Source organism: Rhamphochromis longiceps, linkage group LG6 (assembly GCF_057381845.1).
Source record: "Rhamphochromis longiceps isolate RC_006_pf linkage group LG6, R_longiceps_female_GT1.1, whole genome shotgun sequence".
Classification (NCBI taxonomy): Eukaryota; Metazoa; Chordata; class Actinopteri; order Cichliformes; family Cichlidae; genus Rhamphochromis; species Rhamphochromis longiceps.
Genome location: NC_140562.1, coordinates 43,223,250 through 43,246,258, shown reverse-complemented (window position 1 = coordinate 43,246,258; position 23,009 = coordinate 43,223,250). Strand labels below are relative to the sequence as shown.

The window sequence follows — 23,009 nt, the reverse complement described above, 5'->3', positions numbered from 1 at the left end:
AGAATGCAGGTTTAAGCCACTTAAATCAGTCAACCAATCGTTTATACTGGAGAGACTAAGTACAGGAGAAAGGATTACTGTTAACTTTGAAGAGATAGCAGAGTATAAAAGAAAATAAAAAATATGGAGCTGAAAATGAGCAGAAAAGGCTTTAAATTGGGCTGTTTTAGTAGCTCAATACAGCTGAAGCCCAAATATACAGGGTGGGCCATTTATATGGATACACCGTAATAACATGGGAATGGTTGGTGATGTTAAAGTCCTGTTTGTGGCACATTAGTATCTGTGAGGGGGCAAACTCCTCAAGATGGGTGGTGACCATGGTGGCCATTTAGAAGTCGGCCATCTTGGATAAAACTTTTGTTTTTTCAATAGGAAGAGGGCCATGTGACACATCAAACTTATTGGTAATGTCACAAGAAAAACAATGGTGTGCTTGGTTTCAACGTAACTTTGTTCTTTCATGAGTTATTTACAAGTTTCTGACCACTTATAAAATGTGTTCAATGTGCTGCCCGTTGTGTTGGATTGTCAATGCAACCCTCACTGAAGCATAATAACAAATCCCAGCAGCAGCCAGTGATATCCTCAGCCTTCCAGCACAGCGGTCTTTTTTGCGCCACGGACCGGCCTTTAAGGTGTCGCGGATAAATACAACAAAATAAAATGATACGACCGAGACAAAAACTGTGGTATTTTGTAAATATAATAATAAACGTGAATTCACTGTGTAATTGTGTAACTTTATTAGCAGCGTGCTCCTGAAACAACCAACAACATTGAGAGTAACATCCTCCTCTCTGGTCGCTATGGTAACGCGTAAATATTTCTTTCAAAATAAGAACCAACTACAACACGGGTAAAGACCGTGTTAACGATAAAAACCCTGAAAACCATGAATTTCACACCCGAGCCTCAATTCTCATGGCCCGGCACCAAACCACTCACGGACTGGTTGGGGACCGCTGTTCTAGCAAATATACCTACGGTATTAATTTCAAAATCCTGTGTTGCTTTCCCAAAAAGTTGATTCAACATCAAGACCTTTGTTGCTTTGTTCTCAAGTCATTGCATTAACAAGATTTTCAGAAAACTTGAACTCTGACCTTTAGGCCACGGTCATTGAGATTCAAAATTGTCTGAGATTTTTAGCAGATACCCCCATGGTATCTAAAGTCCTACTATGCTTCGTTCTGGAGTTATCCCTGACAACCTCGGGTGTGGATGCGCCTGCCCGGCAGGGAGACGACAAAGCCTCAACAACCTTTTGTGGCCGAGGGGTAAAAATGAAGCGAGCGGTTTCCTTCAGGGTAGAAAAGTTTTATTGGTATAAATATGCAAAAGGAAATTCATTTTAAGACTGCATGTTTATGAATGTTCTTCAAGCTTTTTATGAAAATCCATGTTTAAGCAAACCTCGTTACACTGTGTACACAATTACGGTACATTTAAAGGCTTTCTGTTGAAAACCACAATAATGATCTTAACACACAAATGTTCTAAGCATACTGCTTTTGATTTGATTGACAGCAAGCAAACTTGAGAACACTGGTAGTTGAGCATTGTACAGCATTGATGATCATGTGATATACTCACGGATGGACTGGGCCGGCCCCAGGACAACCGATACACAAATATAATTTAAAAAAAGCTGATAATAAATAACAAAAATAGCTACTACTAAATGACTACGAACTCCTGAGACAATACTGCCACTGTAATACTGATACAGAGAGTAAACAAATATTCTCCTGCCGAGGAGATGGTCACTTGGCTCCACTCTTTACAACTCATTTTAAAAAACATGCAAAAACAACAAGAAAAGCAACAATGACACAACAATACAAAGTTCAATATAACACTGAGCAATGTTTGTTTCGTGTGACGGTCAAATTGCGACAGTCAGGATTCTGCCATAGAGAGTGCTAAAGATATGTTTCAGTATGTGCTGAAGAGGGCGTGTATGGGTTCTTCCAAATGGCAACGCAGTCTGTGGAGAGAATACATAGTGCTTTCACATGGGCTTCTGTGGCACATTTAGCAGCCATTGATTTTATCATTGCTTTGTCGGCTTCCAGTGCAGGTTTTTTTCTTTTCTTTTCTTTTTTTCAGAGTGTGTCTGCGAGCCTTAGTGTTCGAACTCGGCCTCAGGCTTGTTAAACATCGAGCCCATCTGAATGCTCTTCATATGCTTTGACAACTGAGATGACACTGTGCAATATCTGTAATCGTCAGAGTGCAGCAGCCCGGCCAACAGCCTGACAGTTCACACGCAGCCCGCTGCCGGACTCAGTGGGCTGCTCGCGCCCTGCTGGGCCCCTCTGATGGCTCGCTAGTCGTGGCGTCTTCCGTTTGAGCGGAGGTGGTTTCTGAACCCGTGTTGCTGTCGCTGGTTCCCTCCTCCATGGCTCCCTCTGGGACGCTCTCTTTGTCCTCTGACGCCCCCTCTTCGCTGCCGGGGTGGGCCTCAGGTTCCTCTGAGGTCTTTGGCTTCCCTGAATCAAAGAAATGTATTTGTTATTATTAATTCGATCTTCCAACCAGCATTTCTGGGGCAGGGATGGCATTTCCAATCACAGTTCACATATTTTCATATTGAAGGGAGGCTCATGAATGAAGGTAGCAGTTTTCAGTGGTGCAGCGGGAAGGGCGAAGCTGTTGGTGCAGAACTTGATCAAGGAACTGTTACACTGTTGTTTGCTACTAAAATAGACCAAGACAGTGAACCCAGGCGGAACCAAAGGAAACTCTGAGAGATCTGACGTCAGCAGTGCTTGTTAAAAACTCGTGAAGGTAAAAAAGTCAATGTGAAACACCTGTTTGACAACCTTAAAGCAGATTTTTGTTTGCTTGACACAGAGACGGTGCAGCTGAATGAGCAAAGGGCACAGCTGTCTGAACACACACAAAATGCATGCTTGCCTTGCTTTAAGCCTCTGACATCACTTGTAAACTTTGCAGCATGATGACGGACGCTGTCCCTCTCTCACAGCATTTACATCACCGCTTTTATTTTCAGGCTTCAGTTACTAGAGGTAAGCCATGAAAGCAGACAGACCCATGCTTTTACTAGCATGTACACTTTGTGACAATATATAAAGGATACATGTAAATATATCATACTGACGATAGACTCGAGCTACACCATCGTGGACTGCAGGAGGTGATGGTGGTCCCTGCAGCTCAGTGTTGGTTGGACTGACCTACCAACTTGAACAACGACTAGCTGCAGTTCAAAACAGAGCCACATGAGTTTAGGGATAGATGGCTGCATATCTCATTGCCCTGGACAGGACTGAGCTTTCAAAATAAGATTGAGAAGTCTGAAAAAGTCTAAATATATGAAACACAGAATATAAACGTGTTATTAAACCGGGCTATTAAACCACAGATTAAGCTGCTCAGAGTGTTGCGTTGGACACAAGCCATGACTAGTGTCCAGCGTTGCTCACCTGGTGCGTCTGTAGTGCTGGATTCGGTCTCCTCGCCTTCCTTGTTGCTGCCTTCGCTCAGAGAGTTTTGCTGGGGCTTGTTGCCATGTGTTGCACAAATGTGTTTGTCTTCCTCTGCCAGCACACAGGTCGGGGCCTCTCTTGCACCTCGATCTCCTGCATCCTTCTCACGTTCTGCCATCCGTTTGCGGGCTGCTTCTTCTGCTGCAGCAATCTCTGCAGAAATCTTCTCCATGTCCACCTCCACCTTCATGCAGCACAACTGAAAACAACAAACAGCAAATGTGGAATAAATAAGTTATTTTTGAAACCTCTGACTGTTTTCTCAGAACTGTAAAGACAAACCTAATTTTCTTTTTGGAAACCACAAACGCATCAAAACAGTTTTATCTCTTCTATAAACCACACAACGCTGCCAGAACTCTCTCTCACACACACAGGCAAAACAACAGTACTTGACATTCATTACACACTCTCTACAACGCTCTTCGGGGTATTTAAATCAGGACTTTCCAACCTCATGTGGCTGTCCTCCACCCACCACTCTTTTCAGTGTGAGGTACTTATGATGTGTGGCAGAGAAGCAGCAGAGAAACAGAACAGTGCATGCAGTAAATCGTAGTTTTAAACATGTTTCACATGTTTCTGTAGTATGACTCAAGTAAATGAGGAATGTAAAAGTGGCTGCTTTCATGAATAAATCATAGCACAAGTCATACAAGGCTCACATTAAACACTACTTCTTTCATGCCATGCACAAAAACACACTCTATGACCTTTATTCAAACTGCATCTGAAATTACTGATTTGTGTCTTTCTCCTCTTCCCACCCCCTACCCCTCAGACGGTTTCCATCCATTGCTTCCTGCGCACCCTGAACGTGCTTCATCAACATGATTAGCGACGCCCGAATTTTGCGCTACCATGCATAAAATATAACACCTGTACCATTGTGTTAAACGTCCGGCTCATGTGGTTAGCTTTGTGCATCACTTTGCAAAATGTCTTTAGTCAATTGTATTTGTTTCTTCAAAAACATCATATAAGATGTACAAGTTGCTTCAAATTCAAGTGAAAAGACTGGTTGATTCAGTAAATAGTGCAGGAAGGTTAAATATGACTCAGAATGGGAGTTGAAAGGTTAGTTAACTAAACCTGAAAGCTTTTGAGCAAAATGAAATAAAGATAATCACTACACTTTGACAAAAACTGAAACACTGTATTTAAAAACTAAAAAAAACAATCTTGAGGCACTTTCCTTGGTTTCAGTCTTTTAGGACGTCAGCCGCCGACACAAAATGTGTTTTGTTTATTTTGAACTTCTTCAATCATAACTTGTGGAATTAAAAAAAAAAAAAAAGGTTTTATTTCTGTTTCGTTCTCACTGGAAAATATAAGCCTGTGATGGTTGTGGTTTTAACAAGTCTGTGCAGGATAAATAAAATTACAGCTTGTTAGAAAGTACACGGATCAGGTCACAGAGCCTTTGGTGCAGATGTTTTGACACTCAGGATGTTGACTGTATTCACAAAGTGTTGTGTTTGTACTGTAATCTGTATCCTGAATTCCTGTTATCATACCTCCTTTATATTCTAATACTTGTAAAGCTTAAACTGGTGAAAACTAAACACACTCGCTCTAAACACACTAAGAAAGAACAAAACAGAAACAAAAAGTTACTGGAAAACATGACCAGTATAACTCTGGTGTTAACATGTTTGTGCAGGCTGAATGTGATGTCACAGCTGTCTAGGGAGCACCTACAGCAGGTCTGTCAACTTAAAGACTTGTTCTGTCTTTAACAAGCTCTGTAAAATATAAATGGCGCCACCTTTTGTCCACACCGGGAACTGCAGCCCATTGCACAAAATAACAGTTATAATGGAGGCTACAAATTGTGAATGATGACAGCTATATGATTGCCAGAACATGTGGATGGAGTTAGCTGCAGCTTGGGCCTGCGTGGCAGATGGAGAAAGGCCCATAACCAGAGCTGCACACGTCACGCAAAGTGAAGCTTGCGTGCAAGTAGGCAATGACAGAGTTCAATGTAAAAGACGCCGTACCCTTTTGAGCTCGTTTGTGAACGACTCTGTGGCGTCGATGAATTTTCTCTTCTTGTCCTGATGGCGGTCTTCAATCTGAAGCAACTCTGCCTCCAGTTTTCTCTGGGAAACGAGACATGCAGGCACCACAGTTAGGAATTAACGAGCTGATGAAAACAGAGCCGTCAGTGAGCGTTTAAACATCCCAGTTTGATCCTACCTGATGAACCATCAGGGACTGGACCTGCCGTTTGAGGACCTGCATGCGAGCGGTCGTGACGACGGATCGCACGTCTGGGACGACGCTCTCGCTGAGGATCTCGCTGATCAGACGGTGGTTTCGTTGGAAACGAGCCGCGGCCAAGTGCTTTATAGAAAACCCGTCGTCGTAATCTGAAGACAAGAAACTCATCTGAGTTGTTGCCGTACACGTTTATGGGCCTTTCAGAAAGCAAAGCAAAAGAGGCTTCAGCAAAAAACCAGCGTAAACAATACAAACAGAATCACGCAAACATGTATGAAGACGGCGTAAACATACGGAGGATATGGCTCAATATTTATACAGAGTTCGAGCTAAGTATATGCCATTATGTCCAAACACATCCCTAAGCAAAGTAGGTGAATGGCACAGGCAGCCAATTATAACCCACAGTATGTGGACAGATGTTTTAAGCCGTACTCTGCAATTTACATTCATCAGTAAATGTTTCTCTGTGTTGTCTTGTAAGTACAGGACGACTGTGCATTAAGGTAAAAACCTACAAACACAGCCTGAAGAAAATATTCATGCTAAATTACCCTGTTACCACTGATTTGGGAATGTATTCCCAATAAATGCACAGAAATCCTGAAAGCATCTTTGACACCGATTACAGCTTTGACTTGAACCGTCGTTTGAATTTGCTCAATTTCAAGTTTTATTGTCATGTACAGATAAGCAGTGTAGCAACATTTACCCATAATGAAAATCTTTGGCTCGTGCTCCTCAGCTTTACATGAACATATAGAAAGTGTGCAGTTATATTAAGAAGAAAATAACAGAAAAATAGCAATAATAATAATAATAATGAAGAAAAATGCATTAAATATTTAGAGAATTTAAGACAAGCTGGTATATACAGTTTGTGCAAAACTGTGCAATGAGCATTTAAGTGGCATTTGTTGAAGTGACAGTGTGTAGAGTCCTGTAATTGTAGTGAGTGTGTAATAGTGTGTATAAGATGTTTAAGTGCAGGTTAAGATGTCAAAGCGCAGCAGTGCATGTGCACGGCTTTGTTAAAGCCACCTAAGAGATTTTCATTAGAAATTAAAACCTATCCCAAGACTGCGCTGTATGCAAAACATTTCCTCTATATGAGCACGGCGAGTGATTTATGGGCCCAGATGAGTGGAAATTAACCATAAATGTCACAAAGCTTTCACAAGCTCATGCTGACTGATAAAGTAAATTATGTATTCAGTGCTCAGCAATTAACAAACTGTGGTTGTGTGGGGAAATTTATATTAGACCACAAACTGTTGAGTTGTACATAGACCTCCAGGTGGAAAACGCTTTGAAAAGTTTTCTGACATTTAAAATGTGTTTTTTAATCAGATTTGACTGTTTCCCACTAAGCACACAATTAAATTAATTTTTGAATAATGTGTTAAAATTAATGTCTGTTGACTGGCAAGACTTGTTCCTAGAAAGGTTTTGAGATGACGTGCATGACCAGTCAAGGTTTGCTAGTCAGCACCACAAATATTAAGTAGTTAAACTAATTATTAAGTAAGTTAAATAGTTAACACTAATGGATTAATAATGCAGTCAGGGTGTAACCTGCCTTTTAGCCTGTCAGCTGTGACAGTCTCATCCCCTGTGATGGTAGGTTCGATCAGCAGCCAAGAAAAGAACATGAATTGATGGGTAGTTAACAATCAACTGTAATATGTCACACAGCTTGGCACAGAGTGACATATACATTTAGCAGGACTTGAAATTTGGTCGAGTGAAACAGCGTTTTTACAGGACTCTATGGAATCCACCGTCTCCTTCCACAGAAAGTAAGAGCATAAAGTGGTAGCCAGGTTCTGCTAATCATGCACCCGATGAACTGATCGTAATCGACTGTAACCACCACTGGAAGTTTGCTGGTCTGGAGCATTCAGGTGTGTTCAGGATCTTCCCAGGGGTCGACTTCCCAGCAACTTCACCCCAAGTTCAGACTAGAGTTAGCCAATTAATCGAAAACTAATCAAAACCGACATTCAGAAACTCTAATCGACATAATCTCACATCTGTTATTTTGCTTTGTTTTTTAACTCGTTAATGTTTAATACTCCCCTGTTTAAAACATAGTGTGTTGTCACATGACTGCCACATCAAGTCTACAACAGAGAAAATAAAATGCATGAAAAATAGTTTCAGCAGCCAACGTTAAGACCACCAATCTGCTACCACAGCTCCAACACCATCGGATTAGCAAAAATAAATAATTAATCCAGCATTAGTAGCATATTTATGGTACAAACCTTGTGAACTATGAGCGGAGGAGAAAATTTAAAGTGTGTAGTAGTAATAATAAAAGTAACAATCATCAGCGTACGTACATGTACATCCATCTACGTCGACATCTGCAAACCTCACTTGTCTTCACTTATTTATTTTTGTACTTATTTATCTTCCATTATTTTTTTTATCCTCATTTGTCTTTATGACAGCAAGAAGGAAGAATTTCACTGCACAGAGAAATGCTATGTCTTCTGTACATATGACAATAAATGCTTTGAATCTTGAATCTTTGAATCTAATCATAATAATCGTAGTGCAATTAGAAGAGGACGGAACAAGTATGGCTTGTTTGGTAGAGTTCTCTTAAGTTTCTAAAGTTGCATCTGAACAAACCACGAGACATAATAATAATGAGACCAAAGTGGAGACGTTTGATCAGATTGCACAGCACCACCACAACTCCTCATACTGTCAGCACGATGGTAGGGGGCTGATGATTTGGGCTTGTTTTTTTACAGCCACAGGACCAGACCGCAAAAAATTCTTGAGTCAAACTAAAGCTTGGCCCGATTTCAGCCACTAAACAGGAAGTAAATCCCTAGTCCAGCAGCAAATCTGCGACAGAATGACTGAAATAGAATGAAGATGCATGGTGGTGGTCCCAGTCTAAGTCCAGACCTCAACCTGATCATGATCCTGTGCATTAACCAGCGCCCACAAACTTGAATGAACTGAAGCAAAGCTGTAAAGAAACTCTGCCAGAATTGCTCTACAACGATGTGAGACAATGATAAAGTCACAGTTTTCACGTGATGTATGATTATACATTGGAAGTTATTGAAGGCTCTTAATATAAGCATCTTAAATCCCTCCCCCTGCCGTCGGACAGACTCCAGCTTCAACAGCTTAAACTGCAGCTTGAAGCAGTCGTTCTTGTTCTGCTCTGGAAATCCGCTGCGAGAACGATGGCCCCACAAACCAGGCCTTGCAGCAGGTGGAGACCTGGTGCTGTTGAGTTCACCGAGGCTTCAGAGAAGAGCAGGGACTATTGCAGGGATGTTTGAGGAACCTACTGCTTGTGGTAATTTCTTATTTAAAGGGACTAAACTTTATTACAGAGACAAATACAGTGCAATTCTGCTGGAAACAGTGTATTTTTATACTCCATATACATGTTTAAAAAGACATCCATTTACTCTTACCCGTTAACAACAATCCACCTGTGTTTTCGCCATTTTTCCATTTAGCAGACTTGCTTTGACTTTGTTGTGGCAAGCTTCGCCCTTGCTCACTGGGTATCACCTGAGGTTGCTGGTGCTGTGCACCTCTGTGTGCACCTTTTGAAACTTTCCAGAGAGCAGAAATGAATGTCGTTTGCCACATAGGTGCTCAAGACACAAAAACAGGAAACCATTACCACTCCGAATGCCGTGTGAGAGCATTAAGCTTCTCTATGATCACAAATGACGTCTCACTAATGTGTGGGATATTTCTCAAAAGGTAAGGTCTCCACGTCGAACACTGTTTCAGGTTATTTTCTAGTAGAGTCAAACCACAGCACCTCAAAAATACCCATTTTAATGTTCATAAACAATGCAACAAACTGATGTTTAGAGTAGAAGTGCACGAAGACTTTAATAAAGAGTGATCTCTGTTCTCTCCACCCGGAGAGCTAAATCTTATTTAATCGTCGCTGTACGTGCAGTTTGTTAAGAACAAAGCCCACTGGGATACCAGCTTTGACATTTTTATGGTCTGGGGTGTTTCTAAATAGCAACGGTTTTATCTGTAGTTTTCCTGTGCATCATTATCGTCTACTGTAACTCAGCCAGACCCCAGACAAGCATCATTTCCTTGAGGTGGGTGTAACTCAAACGTTTTCTTCTGGCTTCTGTCTAACATGGTGTGTGTGTGTGTGTGTGTGTGTGTGTGTGTGTGTGTGTGTGTGTGTGTGTGTGTGTGTGTGTGTGTGTGTGCGTGCATCAGTCAGGCTTTATAACAACAGAGCAAAGAATGTAAATTTTGCAATTATGTCTTAACCATTGCCAAAAATACCTACAAAATGTAAACACGTGTGCAAAACAAAGGCAAATTTTGGTCCCAGGCTGGAAGCTTGAAAGCAGAAATGGCGTTTCAAAGGTACCATTACCAAAGATGTTAATGGTTGTAGCGCTATAGGAGGAGGGGGGGGGATAACACATTCTCTGGGTGTGCGCGCTCGCAACGCTGTGTGGTCGTGCTACAATAATTACAACTCTGTGGCAGTGCTCTAAAGAGCCCAGGGGGCCTTACCATCTGGATCCTCTGCTGGCTGAATACTCATGTAAGGCTCATCCTTGTCCAGCCTGGACTGCCTCTGGCGACTCTCCTCTTCCAGAGCTGCCTCGGCCCGGCTTTTTGCATTTACATAGGCCAGGTAGGCTGGCGAGTTGTGATAGGCCTTCATGCTCTCATTATACTCAATCTACAGTGGAAAAGATGAAGGAATGACAAGGAAACAGAAAAGGCAAGCAGACACAACAATGTGGACCCTTGTATCTAGGACAAGATGAGGAAAGAGGTTTATTCAGGAAGGAATGATGACTGGAGGGACCCACAGCTAGCGGGGACACATCTACTGTCACCCATCAGGAAAAACCCCATAAACACCCCTTGTAAAACAACCAACCTTCTCTGCTTCGTAGTCATTCAAATAATCCTGTTTCTCCTCATCAGTGAGGTCCCTCCACATGCCACCGATTATCTTCCCAATTTCCCATAGCTTCAGATCAGGATTGGAGGCTTTTACTTGATCCCAAACCTGGTGATGAGAACCAGACATGGGTGTGGGGTTGGGTTGGGTTGGAGGGGCTATAGGTGGTTATCTCTTTGCAGAGAGGTCACAAACCAGAGGAGGCCGTGTGCTTTAAGCTGCATTTCCAAGCTCAGAAATCCCACTATGTGATGTAGACAGTTCTAAGTAATTCCTGGCTTAATCTGGCTTCACACCTACCTCGATAAACAACTACCAAGACAAAATGTACATCTTACTATGCAAACTATGTTCAAATCAAAGCATCCCTCTCTTCCAGCTGAGCACATGATGATGCAAAAGGGAGCAGTTAAACACTGTACCTACCTTGCGACTGTATCTCATATATGGCATCAGTGGCTTATCGGGAGGCTTGGGTGGCTTTGGGATATTTATTCCAGAGGAATTCTGGTAAAGAAAGGAAAAAGAGTCACCTTGAGATACGCCTGCTGTGCAGTGACGAGGCATCCACAGAAACACTATAGCTAAGCTAGGCTGAAGCTTGTGACGCTACAAGCAGGTGATTATGTTCAGGTTTAAACACAAGATCCATTAAAGGAGCTTCTTATCATTTAACTCGATTGCATTGATGACAGTTTGGAGGTATAAACAAGAAGAAGAAAGCCCACAGAGTGCACTGCAACAACGCAGACTGTGGGGGGAAAAAATCAAATAGAAAAATCTCACTTAAGCTGAGATTTGCTCAGTGCGAGACATAATGCCATTATCAGAGGCAGCCAACCACAGCTTGCATGCAGCGACTAAATTACTGCTCAGCAGCCAGAGCCATGCCGAGCAGCAAAGTCTTTAATGCCATGGCAACATGATGGCATGGGTTACTTAACATGGCTGTCAGAAATGCAGACTTTGAAAGGCAGGTGGGATTTGAATAGACACAGATGGACTCTTAGCAGGTCTGCAGTATGAAGGAGGCAGCAGAGGGAGTTTGGGATGGTATGCATCATTTCTGATTCGGTCTCAGTACCGGAATGAGTTTCTACTGTAGGAAAGCAAAATTATGTCTAACCTGATTTACTCCAAACAAAGAAAAGTCAGTCTTATAGCTTGCAAAGGCCTCATCTGCAGCGTCTTCATTTCACTAGAGCAAGCTTTTCTGGTTTGCCTTATACTTTCAGTCACTGCCTTTATTTATTTGTTTTGTTCTTCTATGTTAATATTCATACCGTTACCCGACTGTTGCTGCTTTGGCTCCCTCCCAGTCTGTAGTTGTTGTAGGCCAGATGGCTGTATGGGTTGTACCCCACAAACCCGGTGGTGTTGGGCATTTGCTGATGGAAACAAATGAGACAGAAACACGAATGAGAAATGACCTAAAAGAAGAAGAGGGGAAAGCCCAAGACAACGAAAAAATAATAAAGAAACCAATGAAAGAAGCTGGGAAAATGCAAAAATAAAGAAACTTGAATTCATGCTGGTGCTATAGGAAAATACAGCAGTGGTGTGTCAGCACATCATTCTGTGACTAAACAAAATCAAGCACAAACTGTACTAAAGGTCCTTGGTGTAATTTGCTGGAGGAGATTTCTTCCCCTCTGGTCTCCATAATTTTGCCTCTCCTGAATTATTTTTATTCCTAGTAGGAATAAAGTTTATCCCCTTCCCAAAGTGATTAATGCTACTTTAACAACAGATACATCTCAAATAATATTGTTTGAGATGTATCTGTAGTGCAAACGACAGTAAAATCAGAAACAGACTTTCACTGTTGAGCCTGGTGCCGTTCCATATCTGCCTTGATCTATGTGTGGCTTTTTAGTCTAACAACAAGCACTAACAGGCTGAAAATTACGGCTAGTAAAATAAAAAAAATTAAGGATTCAGAGCAGAAGACTCTGATAGGTCCTCTCAAAAGAAATCTTTTACTCCTGAAGCATAATTTAGAGTCATGTTGGGCAACTGGGCAAAATTCATTTAGAGTTAAATCTGTTTAAAAAAACAAACAAACATTTTTTAAAGTTAAGTAACTGTGTTAAGACTGTTTTTGCCAGTAAGCCTATTATTATTATTATATGAGATTATTTTTTTGTATAAAACAGGCCAAACGCTGCAAATGTTAAATTGCATTTATCTGGTAGAACTGTTGCTAAAAGTATCACATGAGGACATCTTGGGGAAAAAAATGTCATCATGAAATCTATATGAGCCTAGCACTAATATTCTGGTTTTATTTGTGTGACTGAAAAGACCCAATCAGGACCCTGCTTAAGTGTCTCCTCATCAAAACTTAAAACATATTCAATGAGGTATTAAAACTAAAACTGATGTCTGGGGCTGATGCTGTGTTCCTCTATGTTGCTTTCTTATTCAATGCAATTATATTTTGGATGCAATCATTTTATTGCATATGCGTGAGCTGGATCCTAACTAAATGTGGAGCAAAGAGTAAGTTTGATATTTCTGACTACCTCTCAGCATTAGATCCACCTTTCCCTGTTCTCCCACACAAAGTACACAGAAACTACACAGGTTACGGCAATCACGTGAAAGCCAAATACATGTTTTATTTGAATGCAACATGTATGAACGAAGCTAAAATGAGATTTTATGATCGTTCATGATGGTGTTTGTACACTCATGTAGCTCTATTTGCACTTTGGCTCCTTGGATTTCAGTAGAGATGCAGCCATCTCTTTCTGATTCACACACGTTTTGTGTAGGACGCTGTGTGAATATCAGTGAATCCGTCATTATGATCCAATACAATCAATATCATGTATACGATTCTACTTAATGAGTACTTTTACTTTAAGATGTACTCTGATACTAAATCTTTTTTATTAATTAATTATTAGTTTTAGTTATTCTTCATTCACTCTTCAGTGCCACTTTTCGTGCATTGCTTTCTTTTGACCAAGTCTAAAAAAAATAAAATATGCTCTATATTTGTCACTGCACCTGAGCGACTACAAGGCCCTGACAAAACATGCAAATCTGCTATAAATCCCACATACCACTTGAAAGTCTTTCCCAGTATTTTTTAAACTGCATTTATTTCTGATCAATGATTGTGATTTCCTCCAGTACCTGAAAACAAAATAAAAATCTCCATTTTGTGTGACATAAAAAAAAAACCAGGGGGTGGCTGGAGTTGGGGCTGAAACAGAATGAAAGGTTTTAAATAAAAACCCATGGGTGTGGATGTATATTTGAGAATACTTACAGTTGTAGGGGCAGGGGGAGGTGGAGGGGCATAGGATGGTCTCTCTGTTTCGGGAAAGAAATATCAGTCCTGTCCAATCTAACTTCCACAACTCTTGTCATATCACTTCGCATGGATAAACTGAAACACCAGGTCTGATGCATTTAGATACCATCACCTACAAAGAGCCTGACTATAATTAACTGTTTCAAACACTCCCAGTGTCTTACTTGACATTTCTGCAGTGAGGAGGATGAATCAGTCTGTTCCAGTCATTGGATCTGCAATAAACACATTTATGAGGAGGGTAACATTATATACCCCAGTGATTAAATGGGAGATTCAAACATAGCGTAAAACAAAGAGATGCTGATGGTGATTCAGGCAACAAGGCAGGCTAACGTCCACTAGCATCAACGTTAGCTCAAAGCTAACTTAATAAGCGGAATATCTATGGGGCAAATTCACTGTGTCACAATGTAAATAGCATCAATGACCGCTCTATGTGATTATGAAAGTGTGAATATGATGATGGTGGGTGAAGAGCGTAGTTCGCAGACGTTAGACTCGTCAATGCTCATCCTATAAACGACCTATAACGTAACTAGCAAGTCGCTAACTAGCTAAATCTTTTGCTGTTAGGTTAGCCTGTCTGCGCCAAAAGTCAACCTCAAGTTTAATTTACGGTTGTGAGCTGACTTTAAATGTGGCTGACAAATTCCTAACGTTGTGATAGCTGACATTTCTTGTAGTTCGCTTGGCCCATAAGTTCGTTTGCTCTAAATAACCAGCCGGTTGACGTCTAACTAGCTGAATAGCTGGTAGCTAAAGGAATGAGAATGACACCTATGATTATTATTAGCATGCAGCGTTAGGCAAAGCCGACATGTCTACAGTTATTTGAAATTCCCACGTAATCTGCAAGCATGAATACTAAAGGGCAAAAAACTCACCCCAAACCCTTTAGTCCCCACCACTGTGTGCAGGTTGTGGCTTTGGCAGGGAAGGCTAACCACCTAGCTTAGTAATACAGTTCCCACTAGTGATGGGTCGTTCGCGAACGAAATGGCTCTTAGACCCGGCTCTTTGACGTGAACGACGCGAGCCGGGTCCTTATCGCGAGCCGTCACGTGGGTTTTTTTTTTTTTCTCTCAGCCTCTCTCTCGCACTTTTTTCCCGCTTCACTCTGCACGCGAGCCTTGTGCTTTACGCTGGGCAGAGGGGGGAGGGGCGGTAGTTACACTCAGTAGCACAGGAACAGAGCCAGAGAGAGAGAAAGAGAGGCAGGGACAACAACATTAGAAAGGTATAGTAATCATCCACAACTATTTTCAGTTGCAGATGATAAAGGATTGAGAAAGTTTATTCATGCAGGTCCATATGACAGAGAATATGCATGTTCTTTTAGTTTTCATATTATAATTTATATTTAATTGTGTTGTGGTTTGCAGTGTTTTGTGTTCTTTTCACTTTAAATTTGTGAAAGGAAAAAGCTGAAAATTTAAATAGTTAAAAGTTGAAATGTGAATAGTTGATTTTTGTATTATATGATTTATTTATTACATTTTATGTGGAGTGAATAAATAAAAGTATATTTACGGTGGCCCCTAGAGACAAAGCACATACAAACTTCAAATCACGTATGAACTCTGAAGCATGTACAAACTCCAAAACACGTAAAAACACGTACAAACTCCAAAACACGTAAAAACTCCAAAACACATACAAACTCCGAAGCACGTAAAAACTCAGAAGCACATAAAAACTCAAAACACGTACAAAAGACAACAGAAGTGCTCCAGGATGCTGGGCGCAGTGTTGAGCCTTTGTTATCTTGTGGCTACACAAGCCAGCAAGTACCAACGACCGGATTTGGTGTGTGGTAATAACAGGTAAATGAACTTTTTTTTAAATTATTTGAATATATATATGAGTGCCTGTGTATAAATACACAAACAATACACACATGCTTTCAATTGTGTAATTTAAGTGATCTAGTAGCTCGGCTTTGGAAGTTCAGTTCATGCTAGAAATGTGTTTTGGAGTTTGTACGTGTTTTGTCTCTAGGGGCCACCGCATATATTTATATATAAACATATATAAATAAAACCACTTGTTTTTATGTTAGTAATTCCTTTTGTGCATAATTTTATATTATTGTTAATAATAAATTAATTAAAGCAACAAAACAACCTGAAGAGCCGGTTCGGAGCCGAAAGAGCCGGCTCTTTTTAGTGAGCCGAACCGAAAGAGCCGGATCTCTAAAAAGAGCCGGAAATCCCATCACTAGTTCCCACAATAAACCAGTGAAATGGGGTCCACTCGTATGATTCCTGCAGAATCTTCTAGAACTGCACCCCCACCCTCTCCTTATTACAGCTGTGCCTCGGCTCGATGCTGATGCTCATCGCTCTCTGCTGTCACCGCTGCAGCAGTGACAGCAGAGACGTTTCTCCTCCAGCATTCAGAAGGAAAAAAGACCATATGGCAACAACAGAGCTGCTGAGTGGGATTTCACATTTTCCCTGCGTGGCTTTAGATTTAAGCTGCAGATGTGCAACGTCGTAGCATGATGCAGTTTGCTCCCGGATTGTGAAAAGCTGACCTGCATTGTCACCCCTGACTGCAAAACGCATCATGTCAAAAATCAGCCAGGTCAGTGCAGATGCTCTGCAGCCATCACCTGTGGAAAGCATATATTATTTCCATTTTAAGGCAGTAAGCTAGTTTTTCTTGCAATATAGGGGAAAATCAGGAATGATTTCTTATGTCACCATACCATAAGCTGCATTATGGATGCTTCACAGGCTTGTGAGCTTTTGATAAACTCAAGGTTGCCCCATTCACTGCTCCCATGTTGTTAGAACTGAAATACTTTGCATTCTTGTTCACATTGTCTGAGAGCCGCCCAGGTCAATAGTTCTAATAGTGAGTTCCCTAAAAAAAACAAAGAAAAGCCCGTGGGATTTGGCCCATTCAGCCTGAATAGTTCTTGTTTTGAATTTGTTAATTGATTGTGGTCATTGTGACCCTCTTTCTTTCTGTTTACTCTGTACACTTGAGAGGTTATTTTACTTCTGCATGACCTGCCTCCTGCACAATATGCATTCAGAGCTCATCTGGTGCTTCACCTTCCTTTGACTCTCCAGGTCACAAAAGGCCAGAAAGCTGAACAGATGAGACAGAGAACAGATTCCAAATGAGGCATGGCAAGGACCTTGTTTAACCTTGCACACCTGCAACAGAGTGCATCTGGAGGTAGGGTGGAGGTCACATGCTTCCTGCAAGTTCAGTTACAATGCAGGCTTTACATGGACATTTGTGCAGGGCCTCCCAGGTATAGCTGTGGGATTGTGGATGCCCAGAGGCAGAATATCCCATGTGACACTTTAAATGAGTCCATGAAGCTCCTCTGGTAATGCACAATCAGTCCTTAGGCATATAAACCAAAATAGACTCAGGCAGTGGAACTAAGCAGACGTGAAAGTTTACTCTGGTGTTAGATGGCAGAGATATTTTTAGAAGCTGCTAAACACACATTATCATGATGTAACCTTCCAGAGGTTCCTTGCATAACTGCATCGAGTTTTATGATTAATGCGTCAATTTAAAAAGCTTTCACTGTAGGCTGAGGGAAATATATAGTGCCAGATTAAGATGTGAGAACATAAATTCTCCTTGTACATATTTTCTGTCGTAACTTCTAAATATTTCCTTTTCTACATTTGGTCTCCAGGCAACAACTTGATATACTTTTTTTTTTCTCAAAAATGTATTTTTGTTCACCAGATCACTAAAGCTCATTATGTAGTCACGTTTTATTCAGAGGCTTATACCCTGCTTAGTTTGGTCACAATAGCCCAGAGTAACACTCAGTTAAGTACACTGTTTCAGCTGCTCATTAAAGTGATATAAATAACTAATCGTGATAAATATCTAATCAGGCATGTACATAGCAACAACTCGGTGCATTTAGGCATGTGGACAAGGTTACCCATACGGAAAAGAAATAGTAAAAACTTATATGTGATTACTCATGAAAGTGGCCACTTTCATGAGTAAATCATATAAGGCTTACATGATTTACTCATGAAAGTGGCCACTTTCGCATTACTTTCATACATTGTTTTAGTAAGTATCCAAAACATACAAGTTTCATTATATAATTTTTCAAGGGATCTTATATCTGTTTTCACACTTATATGATTTTCATACAAGTTTCACACAAGACAGATACAAATTTTATAAGATTTATATATATCTTTTCCATATGGGTAAGGCTACCAGCTGAATCTAAAACCGAGCAGGAGAATGGGGAAGAAATGTAATTAAACGGCTTTGAAACTGCCATGGTTGTTTGTGCCAGGCTGCTCTGATTACTTCAGAAATTGCTGATCTGCTGGGATTTCCCCACACAACCATCTCTAGGGTTCGCAGAGAATTGTCCAAAAAAGAGAAAATATCCAGTCAGCAGCAGTTCTCTGGTTGAAAATCCCTCATTGATACCAGAGGTCAGAGGAGAAAAGCCAGACAGCTTCGCCCTGATAGCAAGGCAACAGTAACTCAAGGTATGCAAACCAAGATATGCAGAACCTATCCAAAGATACATTTAGGCTGCGTTCACACTGCAGGTCTTAAAGCTCAATTCTGATTTTTTGATCACATCCGATTTTTTTGTCTGCTTGTTCACACTACAAATAAAACGTGACAGCAAACGCACACAACGCGCTCTGTTTAGACCCAGAGCAAACAGTATTGTTTGACTAATGGCCCTAAAAGACTTGTTTCAGACTTTACGTTTCTCAATTTTGCTTTAAGTTAAAAAGTTATTTTGTTATTAACAAATGTCCTAATAATGATCCTTATTGCTGTTTTAGAGGAGCGGTGCTTCAAAGGATAGCTGCAGATTTCTGTCAGAATCTGCAGATTATACAGTACAAATAAAATGTTCACGTTTCTCCAACGTTGTCTTCCCGACAGTTTCACTGACATCTACACTGGATGGCCAGGAAGCGTTCACGATGTCTTCTCGGGCGCTGATAATTGGCGTCTGTCTTGTGTCAGTGACGTAAAAGACGGATTTAATGCGGCATGACCTTTCAAACAGCAGTCGTTTTCTAAAACATCAGATATGTATCGGGCTCAGTACCACATAGGATTTGAAATATCGGATTTGTGCCGTTCACACTGTCATACCATGATGGGATATGGGTCGCATACGGTCAAAAAAGTCGGATTTGATGCACTTTCGCCTGCAGTGTGAACGTAGCCTTAGTCTCGAAGCAGATGGGCTACAGCAGCAGAACACCACACCAGGTGCCACTGCTGTCAGCTAAGAACAGGAAACCTAGGCTACAGTTCACACAGGCTCGCCAAAATTGGAGAAGATTGGAGAAGCGTTACCTGGTTTGATGAGTCTCAATTTCTGCTGTGACATTTGGATGGTCAGAATTTGGTGTAACTGGCATGAGCGGGGGAGTGGATGCATCTTTCCTTGCATCAGCGGTTCACGCTAGTGGTGGTGCTGGGGGATATTTGGGCTGTTTAGTACTAACTCAGCATTGTTTAACCTGCAGAGCCTGCCTGAGTATTGTTGCTGACCGTGTCCATCCTTTTATGACCACAGTGTCTCCGTCTTCTGCAGGCTGCTTCACCATGTGTGAGTGGAGGTGCAATTGTGCTTTTATCTTTTATGGTACAGCAAAGCGATCCTGAGCATCATCGCTGCTGCTCTCTGTTTGAGTCCACCTGAGCTGAAACGTTTTATTAGCAGATGTGTTGCTCGCTACATTCTTTTTACTGCATATATAAGTGAAAGATTTGTTCTGAGTCCTGCACCAATGCAGCCCTCCTGCTGTTTTCATTGACTCTAAGCACAGTGTCTTTATTTTCCTTGCCTCATACACTCTCTTTAACCCTTCTATGTCATCCTTACATCTGTACTTAACAGCTTTGAAATATAACATTTTATCGGGTTAAATATCCCACCTATGATGACCTCACAGTGTTAAAGTAAATACTGACTGTGGTGAAAAACTGCTTGCCAAGAATAGTTTGCTTCAGTTCATTGCATTCGTCAACTCATTATCCATCCAGCTGCCCAGTATACTTTTTACTGGCCCCGGGACAGAAGTTCACTGGGTTTGTTGAGTCTGAGTATGTCGAACAACTTTATGATGATCTGGTGCTCAAAGGTGGGCAATGCTGTCCTTCACTTATCTGACACATCTGACAAATCCCATGTAAGCACAGTGAAATAGTCACATATGGTTGCCAGAGACAGACAAACACTGGAATCTATATTTATTTATTTATTTAAACATGAGTTAATTATATTCACTAGAAAAATGGATCTCATATTTAGTTATTCAATCACAGAAATATTTCACATACGATTCACTGCAAGAGCATGTTTAACAGAAGAGTCAGTAAAGATCTGAGATTGGATACAAACAACTTAGATATTTAAAAGAAAAAAACGCTTCAAGACTAAGAACTATAATTAACTGTTGTAAACTGGGACACTGGTAAGAAATGATAAGACCAAGTCTTTATTGATAAATAATAATAACACTAAATAGAGCATATTTCAGATTTGATGCACCATTCTCCAAAATATATCTCTGACATTTTTATACTACAGTGTTTTGCTACCTTTGTACACATCCAACTGTGCCTTCAGTTTAACTCTGACCTGTCAAGGCATGGACAGACCCCAGGAATTTGGCAGTCGGTACTTCGGGCCCTGAAGGTCGAAGTGTGAGGCCTCTGTGCGTCAGACACATCCCACAAATGCTCAAGTGAACTTTTTGCATTTGTACTCAGGAAGCGAGGACTCCAAGAAATCACATTTCCCAGTGGGATAAAAACCAAAAACACTACTTTATGACAACCAGATGACTGTTTTCCATGATCAGTGGAACTATATCTGCTATAAACATTGACTGTATATAAATGATGTCACCCATTGCAGATTTTTTTTGTTTTTTTGGTGGGTGACTAGACACAAAAACACAATTAGTCCTAAATAGTAAGGTAAAGAATCTGTGTTACCCTTACAGGACAAATCTATGCATTTATTTGTATCTGCAGACTTAATAAACAGAAATATCTCTTATGCTTGGATATGTGAAAAGCCAGGTAACAAAAAATGGTTGCAAATGTAATGCAGGTTAGTTTTCTTTCACTCTACATTAAACCTGATTAGGGTGGGCACCAAATGGGTTTTTTTCTGCACCACCTCACTAAAACAATAGAGGATATAGTCACACCATAAAGCACATCCTTCTTTTTGTCCAGTTTTACTCTAAATGTGACAATACTTTAAAAAGTTAACATTGTTCTATGTTAAACTAGCATTTGAGACCTTGAAATCAACCAAACAATGTTTATTGAGGTCACAAAATAATTTAGTGGAAAGTTTATTTTTTAAATTCTCAGTTAATACAATCTTATTTCTTTTGGCAGCCAAGGGACTCGCCACCTGCTGGACATCAGAAGGAATGCAGGTTTATATCACTGCTGCGACTAATAACACCAAGCTACACTGTAGTTTCTATGTATTTTAATCGTTGTATTACAATGTGTACATTTTCATCAGGAAAACATTTAAAATGTAGCTGATTATTTCATTTGAAACTCTATATTTCAGTTGTTTGATCACTTCAGTGTTTAAGTATAACAATCCTGTTCTGGAAACATACACAAGACTTCAGCTGTTTCCAACCTCAGTCCATTTGTATGCATGCAAACATTACTTCATATGTTCTACACATTAACAGATAATATCAAATGCAAACAGTCTATTGTCGAGAAATGTAATTACAGTTCAGTACAGCAAAGTCAGAGGACAAGCAACTTACTATAGCTTAAATACACCATTTATGTAGTTAGAAGGCCTTTACACAGTCAAAGCCAAAACCATTTTCCATCTCTCACAAGGATTAAGACTGTTTTAACAGACAAATGTGTTTAGTAACACTTCATTAGTCGATGAATTGTAAGATAGGATTTGCTGGAACAATCTTTGTGAGTTCACTGAATGAGAACTGGCGTCTTTATTTTAACGTGCTCATAGTCTTCGGTTTGATTTTCTCAAGCCGCAGCAATTATTCTCCACCCATACCATCTTCTACTTATCTGTGGTTACCTGAACTACCTTTGGATGCATTTCTGTTTTTACTACCAACTAAAACTGCACGTCAGTGACATGCGCTGTATCTAAAAATGTTTAAACTGAGCGTTAGCTTCAGTGATTAGATTATCGCAGCTTGATTTATTTGGATTTTTATTGTTACTTTTATACCCTGTAACCTGTGTGTGGAAACTTCATCATGCTTTATATGAGAGCAAAACTTGGTTAACACAGAGACAAGAAAAGATGCTGAGTTTGGTCATTGTTGCTCAAATTGTTTATTATGATTAAACATTACAGGGTTTAATCATAATAAACCTTTTTGACAGTTTTCCATTTGAAAAAGAAAAAGAAAGAAAGAAAAGAAAAAATATGTTTTTCCTTCATTTGTCTGTTATAATGTTTCAGATAAGATCAGTGAGTGTACAGGTACACTGTCCAATGTGCAGAGTGCTCTAAATGCTCTGTTATTTGGGATTTTTTGTTTGTTTGTTTGTTTGTTTGTTTGTTTCTCATCCCTCTTGGCTTTATACGTATAGACTGTATATAAAAGATGAGGACACCCATCGTGATGAGGGTCTTCACCTCGCTGTCTTAGTGTTTTCAAACCAGATGTCATGAACATGGGAGCAGATCTGATTTAAAACCTGGACAGTGCACGCTAGCACATTTACTCATTTAGTCACAAGGTTCAGTCATAAGGTATCCTGGACACTAATGGCAACTTTAATTTATGGAATATAAATCATAATGTATACAGAAGTAGTCAGAGAGCTGAGGGCCATTTTCCCATAGACTTAAACAGTTGGGTTTCTTTTTACAATTAAGAGGCCTGCCTTCTGCTGCCTGTTCTTTACGTTTAAGGCACTCTTCCACATGAGCGTAAACTCAGAAATTGCATCTATCTTCAATATACAGTCTATGGCAGAAGACCCC

At 40.5% G+C, this 23,009-nt stretch overlaps 1 protein-coding gene across 2 annotated transcripts; it reads right to left on the bottom strand.

Annotated features, from left to right (window-relative positions):
- Positions 1-1,287: 1,287 nt before the first annotated feature.
- LOC146668831 (SWI/SNF-related matrix-associated actin-dependent regulator of chromatin subfamily E member 1-like) lies at positions 1,288-14,979 on the bottom strand. Of its 2 annotated transcripts, none has more exons than XM_085410869.1 (11): positions 14,893-14,979; positions 14,170-14,220; positions 13,961-14,004; positions 11,964-12,068; positions 11,107-11,187; positions 10,657-10,788; positions 10,281-10,452; positions 5,718-5,890; positions 5,519-5,620; positions 3,453-3,714; positions 1,288-2,495 (listed from the first exon to the last, which is right to left on the bottom strand). In XM_085410869.1, exons 2-11 carry the CDS (start codon positions 14,174-14,176, stop codon positions 2,290-2,292), a joined length of 1,284 nt encoding a protein of 427 aa, XP_085266995.1. In that variant the 5' UTR covers positions 14,177-14,220; positions 14,893-14,979; the 3' UTR covers positions 1,288-2,289. The 2 variants fall into 2 exon arrangements, with proteins under 2 accessions (XP_085266995.1, XP_085266996.1); XM_085410870.1 differs by having other exon boundaries at positions 11,970-12,068.
- Between the last annotated feature and the right edge of the window lie 8,030 nt (positions 14,980-23,009).

What these genes read in the sequence shown, in the direction of transcription:
- LOC146668831 (XM_085410869.1), bottom strand. An exon ending in ATATGAGATACAGTCGCAAG is followed by an intron (nt 10,789 to 11,106) that starts GTAGGTACAGTG and finishes TCTCATCACCAG; the next exon opens with GTTTGGGATCAAGTAAAAGC. An exon ending in TCACAAACGAGCTCAAAAGG is followed by an intron (nt 3,715 to 5,518) that starts GTACGGCGTCTT and finishes TGTTGTTTTCAG; the next exon opens with TTGTGCTGCATGAAGGTGGA.